The 14,143-nt window shown below is 37.5% G+C and overlaps 1 protein-coding gene across 5 annotated transcripts in view; it reads left to right on the top strand.

Annotated features, from left to right (window-relative positions):
- kug (FAT atypical cadherin kugelei) overlaps nt 1-14,143 on the top strand; it is a 164,337-nt gene that overhangs the window by 101,464 nt on the left and 48,730 nt on the right. For all 5 annotated transcript variants that reach the window (XM_090172864.1, XM_090172865.1, XM_090172868.1 and 2 more), the window contains 3 exons: nt 8,045-8,439; nt 8,509-8,814; nt 9,393-9,601. In XM_090172864.1, the coding sequence (XP_090028990.1) occupies nt 8,045-8,439; nt 8,509-8,814; nt 9,393-9,601 (910 nt within the window). The remainder of the gene's footprint in view (nt 1-8,044; nt 8,440-8,508; nt 8,815-9,392; nt 9,602-14,143) is intronic.

Raw genomic sequence — 14,143 nt, 5'->3', positions numbered from 1 at the left:
TGGCCCATCAACTCCTCCAGATCCCTCACGCCCCAACGAAGGCTTCACCAAGAGTGTCACGAATCCGCTTTATTTAATAGTGTTGGTCTCGTTGCGCGACTGAAGGTGGTGATCCTTATTTACCCGGGAGGGACAATCCCTAACAAACTGGCCCTGATCCCCGCAAAGGAAACAAGTAAGAGGAAAATTTGGTGCACCCCTCTGACCATCCCGGGACTAACCCCGCTGCCAGGGATTGAAACCCAGCTGCCAGGGATTGAAACCCCCGGTCCCAGAGTTCCCAGTTGCCCAATTCACATTCAAAGCCATGAGCTAAATGGAATTTTGTCGGATCATCCAAAGGTTTCGCCCCCTCCGAAGTCTCCAGCGCCCAGGAAAAGCAGACCCGAACCCTATGATCAATTCTGGGCAACAAACTTAATAGCTATTCAGGCAATGGACTCTCCAAAAGGGAATTCAAAGTGACCAGCAGCCGACGAAAAGAAGGAATGCTTCCCCCCACCAACTGAACTACTCCTCAAAGATAAGCCCTCGGGACACTCCTTGTCGGGGAGAGAAATTGCTCCCGAAATTCCTGGGCAAAGATATCCCAGGTCATCACCCTAGCTAGTTGCGTTTTAAGGTCGCGAAACTACAAGCCAGCTTTGTCCCACAATGCCTGTGGCAAAAGACGCACAACCGCCTGAGGACGAATCCCATGTAACAAAGTATAATCATCTAAGTCTCAAAAAAAACCCGAGGGTCCTTAAAGGAATGCCCGAAAAGGAAGTTTTTTGAAGGATTAACTAATTAGGAAGGTTTTAAATGTAACAAGTTGATTAAAAACGGTAATAAAACATTATGATATTAACAGTGCAAGCGCGAAAAAGCAAGTGAGATCGCCGCGCTGTACAAAAGGTTAGCTCCAGTTTTATTTTATAAGTATTGTCACATGACATCGATGATGTCATCAAAACCAAACGGGTTTTTCAGTTGTTAATGGCTTAAACAATAAATTGTAGGTCAAAGTTTTTAGGGTCAATATTATCTAACATCTTTACACAATTAAAAATACTCTTTTTCAAACTTTTTGTTAAGAAATCTGCTGCATTATCAATCGACTTATCATAATTCAAATTAAATGTATCTTTTTCTTTATTTTCCCGAATAAAATTAAATCTTAAATCAATATGTTTAGAATAGTGATTTTTAATGTTATTTTTAGAAAAGTGCTGGGGCCGATTGATTATCACAAAAGATTAATGGTTTCCCATAATTAAAATCAAATAATTTAAGTTCATTTAAGGTTGGTTACAGCCACAATAGTTCTTTAATTGCCTCTGTTAAGGCCACATACACAGCGTTGGCAGTTGATAACGCTACTGACTTTTGCTTGAGGGAACGCCATGATGTAGGAGTCTCTGTTAGCTCCCCAATCGCTATCGATGTAGATCAATAGTTGTGGACTGTTGTCCTGTTTTTAGACCAGTCCATAATCTGCCATTGAGAGTACATATTGCAATAATGTACAAAGTCTGACCGAATAAATGTGTCAAGGATTACCGTTAAACTGAGACAATGCGATCACGGTATATAATTTCTCGTCGTGTTCGGTGGTCAATAAATAAGAGACATCCAATCAATGCTGATATTGCCTACTCTTCATATATTCTTTATCTTCCTCCGTGACGGGACAATCAGATCGTGAAAAAAATTATATCATGAACCATTGGTAAACTGAGTAGTTCTTCGACTTGAATTGCAAAACGCTTTCCAAGTTTTTCAATATATGCAGTTTGGTGCATCTTCAAGGTGCCATCTTTCCGGAAATCAAATATGACTCCCAAAAGCTGCCAAATTGGTCTGAGTAGCTTCAGCTTATACTTTGTGGATAGACGATCAAACGTTTCTTGAATGAGAAGGTTATCTCTTGCTAATGCGACAAGATCATCAACATATACCAGAACAACTATCTTGAAGGATATATAATACATGCAATTTGTACCACGCAACTTCGAAAACCCTAATTCTAAAAAACTTTTGTCAAGTTCCCTGAGGCAATCCATAAAGAGATTTTTGTAGGCTCAAGCAGTATTGGCTTGGATCTTTGTTTATGTATCCGGGAATTTGATTCATATAGACGCTGGTGTCAAAGTTTCCATATAAATAAGCGTTTGTCACATCCATGTGACTGTGTACCCAACCCAAGCACATTACAAATAAGGAAATGAACAGTCTTAACAATGAAAAGTTCACCACTGGGGAAAAAGCTTCTTCGTAATCCACCCCTTCGGCTTGACCAAAACCCTAGGCTACTATTCGGGCTTTGTGTCTGATAATTTTGTCATCTTGGTCCCTTTTTATTTCGTGATCCCCTTTATGGGGGGTGCAAGAAATTTTGAGTTTACTCAATAGTGGAACAAATAGATAGTTATTTAGTAGTGCCTGTTAAGGCGGGAGAGAACCGTTCGATATTGTAGAGAGGTCTACGGGTAACCTCTCTGAAAGAGAAGTGGCGGAGAAAACTGTAAATCAGTCACTTCGTAGTGGTTGCAAAGGCGCGCTTACTGCTCCAAATCCCGAAGAGCAGTATCGGTTAACCTATAAAGAAGTTCTGCGGAGAAAACGGAGAAAGATAATAAGGTTAGCTGGTAGTGGTCGTAATGGCTCGAGGAAGGTGAATTTTATGTTTGAAATTCAAGAGAGTCCGACGAAGTAACCTCTAAATGAAAAGGTGCGGAGAAAAAGAAAAAGGGAAACAGTTATTTAGCAGAGCAGTATCGATTAATTTGAATTTGACGACACGGAACGAGAGAGAAGACAGAGCTTTAGCGCCTGCTGCCGTCGGAAGAGGAAAATTTTGAAATTATCTTCCCCCTTCCCGTAAAGTAATAAATAAGTGTGGCCCTTACTTATCGAAGCCGTGTATGGTAAGAAGTAATAAATAAGTGTGGCCCTTACTTATCGAAGCCGTGTATGGTCAGAAGTAATAAATAAGTGTGGCCCTTACTTATCGAAGCCGTGTATGGTCAGAAGTAACAAATAAGTGTGGCCCTTACTTATCGAAGCTGTGTATGGTCAGAAGTAATAAATAAGTCTGGCACTTACTTATAGAAGCCGTATATGGTCAGAAGTAATAAGTAAGTGTGGCCCTTGCTTATCGAAGCTGTGTATGGTCAGAAGTAATAAATAAGTCTGGCACTTACTTATAGAAGCCGTATATGGTCAGAAGTAATAAGTAAGTGTGGCCCTTGCTTATCGAAGCTATGTATGGTCAGAAGTATTAAATAAGTGTGGCCCTTGCTTATCTTAGCCGTCTATGGTCCGAAGTAATAAATAATGTGGCACTTACTTATCGAAGCTGTGTATGGTCAGAAGTAACAAATAAGTGTGGCACTTACTTATTGAAGCTGTGTATGGTCAGAAGTAATAAATAATTGTGGCACTTTCTTATCAAAGCCGTGTATGGCCAGAAGTAATATTTCACTCAAATTTAAGGTTTATTACCAATTCATGATTTTCTGCTACTTGCTTAAATGGAATACGGGCACGAAATAATATTATCGCCTTCTTGGTGGAATTTTTAATGCATAGATTCAACGACATTCCATGACTTTTTCCTTAGGCTTTACGACACTACCCTTGCTACATTCGTCTCCTCAACGGTGTCCATTTCTTGATCCATAGTGTGTTTCCATTCATCTCCTTGAGGGGAGTTAATAACTTCTTGGTAGCTTGAGGGAATTACAACTTCAGTGCAGTTGGCTTCATAAACTTCCGAAACATCTCCAGGAGTTATTCTTGAGATAAGCGTTGATACGGTTACTATGTTACTTTTTGTTGAGAAATCAAATAGATTTTGTTGGGTTAACTTTACCTTAATAATAATAGATTAAAGAGCGTTACCTTATAGATATATCGCTAAAGGATGAGACATACTAGTGTATGTATATAGTCTGTGTAATGTTCAGGTAGTTGGTTTTTCTATGAAATGATCTGGCAGCGCTGTAGATCTGGCAACCCGACCCTCCGCCTCACATCACTTCCTCAGATGCTGTTGTAGTATGCGCTTAGTAATGTTCACTTGTAAATAATGTATAATAACGTAACCAAGTTTGATTAAATTAACCATGCACTTTATTGAGTATGTTTTCATTCTATACACCACATTATCATTGGTAGCAGAGCGTGGTTCGGAATGATTTAATTTTAAAAGACAAGAAAAGAACATATATCGGCGTGGAACGGGAGCTGCCAAGGCCCGAATAGCGGTTACGTTTTTATCGGCAAAAACAAAATGGCGGAAGGTGGTTCATCACCGTTAATGCAAATCAGTAAGCTGAATTCAGTCAATTACAAAACATGGAAGTGGGAAATACAAATGTTATTAAGACATAATAGGCTATTGAAGATAGTGTTGGGAACAGAAGCAGCTCCTGCCTCTACAGAGTCGCAAGAAGAAAGAGACAAATATGAAACTAGACAAGAAAAAGCCTATGCTATGGTAGCCGTAAGTATTTCGGAGGATCTTCGAAGTTTAATTGAAGAATGCAAGACTGTTGTGGATATCTGGAAGGCATTGGCAGGTGTGTTTGAACCAAAGTCGAGGGCTAGAATCATAGTTTTAACTGATTTTCTTGCATATACCTTGGAGCATCAGGTTTTGAACGTAATTGTCGCCCATCTGGATCGTAGTAGTAAATGTCCTTCTGGCCTGCGATTTTTCCCTCTTTACGTGTTCTGATTTCTCTCTTCCAACCGGTACAATACAAATAGTTCACGTTCTAGGCGAAGGACGGAGAGAGAGTACCCATGCATTTGCCAAGCTGCTCCTTATATTGGCGTTGCTTCCTGCCCAAAATTGGTAGACATGTGGCGCAATCTTGTGGCCAGAGACCTCCCTGAAAACATCCCCGTGGTTTTCCATAACACCACCAAGGCCCCCATTACAGCGCGAAATGTCAAGGGGAAAATTAGTTTTCGGCTTTTTTGAAGGCAGCAGCTACCTTGCACTCCCCTGCACCTTGACCATATAAAAAGTTTTTGTGTCACTTAACTTATGCAAGTTCAACCATTTCCGCCAATTAAAATTGGGAAATGCTTTACTTTTCTTGCACATTTATTTCGTTTATGCCCATCGCGTATCCTACTTTACCTACGACAATAAATAAAATTTTCAAATCTCAACTAAAATGCTAAACTAACTATTTTGGGTTAAATTCATCAAGTTTGGGTAAACTCCATCCAAATTTTGGTAAAATTGAGAAAATTTCAATGAATTTGATTATTGAATAATTGCAAAATTTTACCCGAATAGGGTATTGTCCAATTTTTTTTAAATCGCCAAAAATTGGATAAATTGACCAAAATTGGGTAAAATGACCTTAAATGTTTAAAATTTGATAAAATCGTGTTAAACCTGCAACCGTCGGGATTTTCACCCTAGCTTCCATCAGCCTAGGCCTAAGCAAATGGTAAGGTTTTTTACCATTGACAGCTTGACATTCCTATATCCTATGAGACCAGAACAATCTCTGTTTACACATTCTTATTTACCTATTATTATTTAATGTTCCTACTTATTACTTATTGGCATAGGCTTAAATTGAACTGAGCTTAGTTAACTAAACTTTAGCAGTCGACGTTAGTGACGTCATGGACGGCTTGTTTTGGGTAGACATCACTTAGAGCACGTCTCTCATGACGTCGTTAAATTATCTTTTTTACACCTTTTGGCTGTATGCCCATAGTGGCTGTATATAAAGGGAGGTTAGTTAGGATTTAGGGAGATTGATAGTGATGATGCTGTTGGAGTAGGTTGATTAGGTAGATAGTAGGAGATATTATTATTTAGTTGCAAATATCAGTGTATTTTGTAATGTTAGGTTCAATTATTATATGTTAGAAAGAGTTAGTGTATTTTTAACTTGTCATAACCTCGCCATTCTTCACTCTTACGGAGGAAGTCAGTAATTATTACTTTATAGTAGTGCTATGCTATGTCGGCTGCACATTGGTATCTACGGGTATGATGTTTTGTGTTCTTTTACTCTTTCATGTTAAACTATCATTGTATTTAATTGAAGAAATGTTACTTGTTGATTATTGTTATTGCTACCACTACCTAAATCACCTCAAATAAATAATGATTGGAACTTCTTTGGTGCTGTCGTAAATTGTAATGCTCTCTCACTCTCACGCACTAACGTGGTTAGGGAACAATCGAACTAGGTTGTAACTGGGGAAAGATATCGGTTACAAACCTACTAATAACGTAAGCTAATAATTTTAATAAGTTAGACTCTCTCATCGAACTAATCTATTCAGCGATTTCTTCGACAACAAATTCAGGTTCGGTATAGAGTAATTCCAGTGTGACGTAGGCCTACGTCATTATTTGTTAAAGTTGGGTGGTTTGGTTAGACCCCAACCTAGCACTTCGACCAGATGTCCATTGTGCAACCCCAGCCAATTAAACATGGAAAAGCCCAGTCTTAGAAACAAAGCGCAAGATTTGCTTCCCTGGGATGTTGGAAAGATCACTCGTTTCTAACCTATGCATACCAAGGTACTCAAACTTTTGAGCCGCATAAGAATCACAGTCACAAAGGACATGAGAGGAAGTTTCCTCCTCTGCAAGGCATGCCCTGCACAAAGGACTCTCACTGATACCAATCAGATGCAGATGTCTATTAAGCTGGAATTCACCTAAAAGTAGGCCCGTAACCACCCTTATACTACTCTTAGAGAGCGAAAGCTACTCAGTTGCTCTATTCATAGAAGGCCCAGTTCATATAGTTGAACCCTATTATGGGTGCCTAGTTCAGAAAGGAGATCCAAACAGCTAAGAACGAGCTTAGAAGTAATACTAAACTGATTAAGAGCCTTAAGGACAGCCTGACTGTCCGAGAAAATCTGAATAGTCTTGCCCCGATACTTCTTTTTAAGACAGAAGTAGCCAATATTAGTTGTTTTAACACAATTTTACCCAATTTTCGTCATTTGGACGAATTTTGATTATTTTACAGAAATTTTATCATTTTACCCAATTTTAGCAGAGATTAGTAGGTTTAACACGATTTTATCAAATTTTAAACATTTTAGGTCATTTTACCCAATTTTGGTAAATTTATCCAATTTTTGTCAATTTCAAAAAAATATATTAGACAATACCCTATTTAGGTAAAATTTTGCAAATATTCCTCTTTTTATCAAATTCATTGAAATTTTCTCAATTTTACTAAAATTTGGATGGAGTTTACCCAAAATAGTTCAAATTTTGCATTTTAGTTGAGATTTTAAAATTTTAATTTTTTTTTGATCTTTCGATAAATTTTCACTGTAAGTACCCTGTGAAATAACAATTTATGTTACCCTAAGGTCTACATACCCCCCCCCCGCCTTGGTTACACTCGTTAGTGCATTTTTATACTCACAATATTTACAGAAGTCTGTAAATAAATTATAATATGAACAAATAAATTGTTTTGTGCATTAAGTCATTGTAATTGATGCAAGATATTCTACAAAAGCATTTAGCTATTCAATGTTATGTTTTTTAGTTTACAGCAGCATTAAATTGGCGGCCTTACACTCTTACCTTCCTAATCTCTGTGTTGCGGATTTAAGAGAACAGAACAGTTTCTTAATTTTCCTTAAAGGATTAGGACTATGACCTAATACTTACAGGGTTGGCACATTTTTTCCACTTAGTTTTGCCGGTAAAAAGTGGGTGGCAAAATCTAAATTTTTCCGCGGTTTTTTCCACTTTCAATGGCAAAATTAAAAAAAACGGGGACCTTATTTCTATAGATAAGAATTTAAGTATATGGAATATTATAGTTGTTTAAAACTTTAAATAGATACCTAAGCCTATACTTAAACGTAAATACTTAAGTAACAATTTAGTAATTTTAAGTCATATATCAATTCTTAATTTCCCTTTAAAATATTTTTTCCATTTTTGCTGGTTTTTTCCATTTTTTGCCACGTGTCCCGGAAAAAATTCAATTTTGCTGGGTTTTTTCCAACCCTGAATACTTACCATTTATTTATTGTATTCTAGTTTGGATTCTGTAAAAAATACTCTGGATGGAGGAGAACTATTTAGAAGTTCTGGCTTTTTCCATTTGGACCCTTCTGAAGGAATACTTTTTGTCAAACAACTTCTTGATCATGAACGTTATAGCAGCCATCATATTAAAGTTGTTGCTCATGATGGAGGCTCACCTACTCTGAGCTCAACTGCCCACATATGGATTAAAGTTTTAGATACTAATGACAACCCGCCAAAATTTGAGCACGCAACATATAGTTGTTCTATCAGTGAACACGCCCAGCGTGATCAGTTTGTAACAATGGTTGTGGCATCTGACCCTGATGAATCTGATCAAAATAAACTTGCATATTCCATTGTGGGAGGAAATGATTTGCAAGCATTTCATATTGATAAACTCACTGGTAAATTTTAAATTCTTTTTCAATGATGCACTCTATTCCATTTGTTTATGAAAGTCTATGAAATTTTAGGCATTGTTTATTTGGCAAATGTTCACCACCTAAGCCAACAATCGCGCCATATGTTGAATGTTTCTGTAACTGATGGTGTGCACTCTGCGCACACAAGAATTTGGGTAGATGTAAAAAGTGCAAATCGACACACACCAATATTTTCAAAAACTAGTTATGAAGTTGCTTTAAGTGAAAATGCACCTTCTGGAAGCTCAATGGTTATTCTCACAGCCATAGATGATGATGGTGGAGAGTATGGAAGGTTTACATTTGGCATACAGAGTCAAGAAGGCCGGAAACTCTTTATGCTTAACCCAAATACAGGTGTGTTAATTACTAACTTTTTTAAATACCGTAGTTCTGGGTAGGTAGGTATATAAGAAGTATCCCCATACCAAAACATAAGTTGAATTTTAGTTTTTATACACATTTTTAGTTTAAATTAACTCGGTGTTAAGTAGGCTCAAGTTGTCAGCATATTTAAATAAACTAGTTAAAGGGGTAATAAGTGGTTAAGTTGGCAGGAAAATAATTTTTCTTTTTTAAGTATTTAATTAGTTGGTTTTTAGCGGTCAGAAAATAACATTATTTTTAAGTTGGTTTTAAGTAGTTAAATGTAAGGGGTTGATTCTGGTCTAGTTGGAAATAAGTTGGTTATTAAAGATGATTTAAGTTATTTTCAAGTATGCATTTGTCCCAAATACAAACTTAAAACCAAGTTGAAATTATAGTTGTTTTCAGTGGTTTTGAGCCAACTTATTTTTTGGTAAGGGTCAGTAGATAAACCCCATTGATGATTTCACCATTTTACTATCATAAAAGCTGTGGCTTAGCTATCTGAAATTCCAACAAATATTAATGTTAATTTTGCATCTCAAAATACATGGCAATGTTTTTTTTAGGTGAAATTAAAAGCCAAGAAATCCTTGACAGGGAAATGAGACACATATATGAAGTTCCTGTAACTGCAACTGATCGGGGTGGCCGTGTTGGATTCAGTGTTATGCGCGTTACGGTAACAGACTCAAATGACAATGTTCCTCAGTTTTCAGTAGCTGAATATCGCACTAGTATTAATGCAAACACCACTGTTGGAACAACAGTACTCAAGGTATTTATTCTCTTTTAAGCCAAAGGTTGCGTATAGTTAAAATTTATTTTAAAATAAGAATATAACACTTAACGTGGTAGTAATTTGGCCAACAAAGAGGTAAAAAATGGCCCGAGCTGAATTTTTGCATCATAATAATAATAATAATAATAATAAAAATGCTTTTATTGGGTTTCACCTTCAGGACATGCCTGATTTACAAGGAGGCCCGTAACATAAAGTATAAAATAGTTTCTATTTTTAATTAAGAGTTAATTTAAATAGAAATAATTTGTCTTTTAAAATATGTAGACGGAAATGTTGTTTAAATTCACTTAGGGGTTTTAATTTCTTTATAACAGTTGGCAGATTATTCCAAGTATTTATTCTGCGGCATTTTGCACTCTTGTGTCGTAAGGAAGTCTGTAAGTCTTCAACGCCTTTATTTAATGTTGTCAAAAGTCCCCATCATTGGGGTGTATGAAACTTGGAAAATATCCTGCAAAAAGTATTTTCACCAATATCTTCGTTATTATTACTTTTACAGATATACTGTCCATTACAAAATTAATGATGAGCACGTTCTTGACAAGAATGGTCTTATTTGAATTTAGCGTCTGAGCAGTCGTTTCTGCGCAATCCTGGTATCTGTCTTAGCATAGCTATTTTACATAGGGTCCTCCCTAATTAAATTAAAATTAATAATTACAATTAAAATTTACTAAAGACAATAAGGTAAAATGTGACGTAAGAATACTGTTGTCAGTTGTCCAAGTAAAATAAGTTTATGGATTTTTTGAAATTATTATAGTCTTTTGCAGCTCTAATATCTTTTGGGAGGCAGTTCCAGATTAAGTGAATATTGCGATGTAATATAACATGCCGTGTCTGCACCTCTTGTCTTATAAGGGTGTATGTCCATTGGTTGTTGAAACAACGAGTTTAGATAAGATGGAAGGTGCCCTTTCCGAGCTTTAAAGACAAAGCAGGCAAGAATATTTTTATCCTAGTCTCCAGAAAATGCCAGGATAGTTTTATGTGCTCTAAATCTGACGAAGTTCTTCTGTTTACCCCAAGTATGATTTTGCCCATTGTATTTTGTAGAACTTGCAGTTGATCAAGTGAATTTTTTTTGCCATTGCATATTGAAAATCACCATAGTCTAATATAGGGGCGACAACAGTTTTATACCATAGATTTAAAATGGAAGGGGGAATATATGATCGGTCAGGCCGAAGTACAACTATATGAGGCTTCCAGGTAAGTTTTTCGTCCAACTGGAATCCAAATATTTGGCTGTTTTCACTCTTAATTTTTGAAGAGGATAATTCTGTGGCTTGTTCGACAATCTTAAGTTTTGCTTGTGGTCCAAATAGTATGAATTCTGACTCAACATATGAGGTGTCATTCTTCTTCAAATTGTCTTATCTTTCATTATAAACTCTTAAAACGTCAATTTTATCAAAAGGTCAAAGGTCACGAGTTAAAAAATTTAAATTATCTTTAAATTATAAAGAAAAACGGTATATTTCTTACATATTGCCTATTAATTCAAACTTCTAGTAATATTTCAAAGTTGCTCTGGAGAAGGTCAAAGTTAAATTGGGTTAAATTAAGTAGTTATTTTAATATTAAATAATAATTGATACCCCGCCCTTCGTTTTCTAATAAAAAACGCCCTTGGTTTAACGCCAATTTCGTATGAAAAATGTTCTAAGGCGAAATTTGAGTCAATATGTTGTGCTTGGTTAAAAAAAATAGTTTCAAGACTGCCTGACTTGACATTCAACCACAAGAGTCAAGAGGGCATTCTAGGTCGTTACGACCAAAGCACATGCAGTTTCATTTTCTTCTTGTTCCTCGATTTCATTTTCCACATCAAGTGAGACGCCGGGGTGTCATCTCGCCTAATAATAAGCAATCTAGGAAAATTGTTGTTAAGCTCGAAAGCAGTGCAATTAAAACCGAAATATTAAACTTGGCCTAAATATTAAAAGGCATAAATATATTCATATCTTATGCTTTTACCCCGGCACAAGAAAAAGCACGCTATCACTTAAAAGAACAAAGCCCAGATAAGAACGCTAAATTGATTACTCATTTCGCTGTACAATAATAATAATATGATATTTATTAAGGGATATCCCCTTCAGCAAAGCTGATTTTCAAGGGGGTCCCGGTCAAATATACAAAATCTGTAGATAACAAGACAGAGAATAAAAAACAATAAATTAGTTAAATCCTACATAATATGCAGATTAAAAATTAAATTAATTAGTTAACACCGTTTTCGCAGATGGCATACTTGAATTCACGAGTATTAGTCATAGTACGTATAGAGAAGGGAAGATTGTTCCACAGTTTTATGGGTAGAGGACCTAGGTTAGTCTCTAAACTTTCAACATGGAAGGTGTTCTGACATCCTCTTGTGTAGTGGGTATGAAGTGAAGCAGGTATTCGCAAGAGTTTGGTAATATAATCAGGAGTTTGAGCAATTGTAATGAGGTGCATAATGATTGTCATGTGGTTGTCTCATCGCAGCTTGAGAGGGAGAACCAATATAGTGTTACGAGCAGTGGTAGCAGAGGAACGCCTTGGTTGACTGAGAATGGACTTACAGATAGCATTTTGTTGAGTTTGAAGTTTGTCAAGTTTTGTAGCAGCTGCCGCACCGTAGAGAATATCCCCGTAGTCGAGTAGGGGCTGTATAATTGAGTTGTAAAGCATCGTGAGTGTAAGAGTATAAAGATTTGGTCGTATTGATGATGTGCTGACCCCATGTCATATTTTCGTCAAGTTCCAGTCCAAGATATGTAAATAATTTCACACGCTGGATTTTTGAGTTAGGAAGAGTGTCATAGTTTTCTGAGCCTTTGGTTGTTTTCTTTTTGTGAAATAGCATGAAAAAAGTTTAGAATGATTTAAGATAATTTTGTAGGTTGAGGGTATTTTCGTCAAGAATAGTGATAAGATCCTGTGGGTTGGGGCTTGAAGAGAGCATTGCCTGGTCATTGGCATATAACATGGGGGCTTTGTTGAAATAGATTAAGAAAAGTAGGGGGCCCAGGATACTTCCCTGAGGTAATAATAATAATAATAATCAGCTTGGCTAATACCCTTGGCACCACCTTAGGCCTAAGTCATCAAGTGACTTTTAAAGCCATTAATTCAGGTGGTCGGGTTACAATGTGTAGGAGGGTGGTGGCAAGCCCTTCATGCCACACGAGCCAACAGCTCCCTACACTAACTATTACCTTTAACCTCTACAAGTTTTTATGGAAGGGGAAACCGAAGAGCTCCATACCTGGTAGGTAGGCTTGTAGATGAGTGGTTGTCAATATCAAAATTTTGCGTTCTGCCTCTGAGATATGTATTGAACCACGAGAGAGCGTCATCAGAGAAGTCCAATAGTTTTAAGGTCTTTTAATAGGATTGAATGGTCGACAGTGTCGAACACTTTACGGAGGTCTATACCGCACCAATTATGTGTCTGTAGGATAGCCTGGAGATTATGGTTTCTAGTAGAAAGACTGCACATGTGATTGTGGAGTGGCCAGGTCGAAAACCGGATTGGTATTTGTTTGTAGTTAGGTACGGTATTAGCTGGTCATGCGCAGCCCATTCCAGGGTCTTAGAAGCATAAGGTGGGTTTCTGGGTTGGTGGGGTCCCCGCTCTTGTCTACCAATCTCATTGTTCCACCAAGGAACTAACCTTGGCTGGTTGGTAGATTTTGCAGGGCAGTTTTGGTGGTAGGAGTCGATTATGGACTGTTGCATGTGATCAAAAGCCATTGCGAGCAGGTTTGACCAAAACAGAAAAACATATTTGCCTGTGATCCGAAAGTGATGATTCATTAGACACATGCCATTGTGTCACAGAGTGTAATACATTTTCTGTGCACAGAGTTAAGTCAATAACCTCACTCCTGTTACTTGTAACAAAAGTTGGTATATTGTGTTTATTAAGAATATGAAGTTTAGTACTAACCAAATATTCCATTAAGTCATCACCGCGTTGGTTGCAGTTACTGCTGCCCCATGCAACGTGGTGAGTATCATAGGGAAAATAGCCAGAGGCCATCATTAATTCGTCTTCTCCATCAGCTGATGAAGAGAAGATTTTTATGGTGGCAGTGTCCCTAGATTGGTATAATGAAAGAGGAAGAGCGTGAATTCCCTTTCGTTTCAAAATACATGCCCTAGGATTAGCAGATTTGTAGTCATAATAAACAGTACCGGCATTTTTGAGCCCTAGGATTCTTCCATTATGGATCCAAGGCTCCTGTATGAGGGCCACGTCTAGGCCCTCCACAACAAACCTGCGACAGAGAACTGCCGAGGCTGCCTTACAGTGATGCGGATTAATCTGTATCACCTTCATGTCCAACCACAGTTGCCGGTGTTGGGGGTGGGCTACTCGCCGGCTAAGGGGGTGGGTACAGGACTGACCCTACCTCCATCACCAGCTGAACCACTCGGATCTTCACCTAATGCCCCTGTGAGTTGGACAGACCCTTCTGCGCCGGTGAAGGTGTTCTCTAAAACTGATGTCGGAAATGTCCG

This window comes from Leiobunum rupestre, chromosome 4 (assembly GCF_980474605.1).
Source record: "Leiobunum rupestre chromosome 4, qqLeiRupe1.1.hap1, whole genome shotgun sequence".
Lineage (NCBI taxonomy): Eukaryota > Metazoa > Arthropoda > Arachnida > Opiliones > Sclerosomatidae > Leiobunum > Leiobunum rupestre.
Note: the sequence above shows the minus strand (reverse complement) of the source record. Positions and strands in the feature narration are given on the sequence as shown.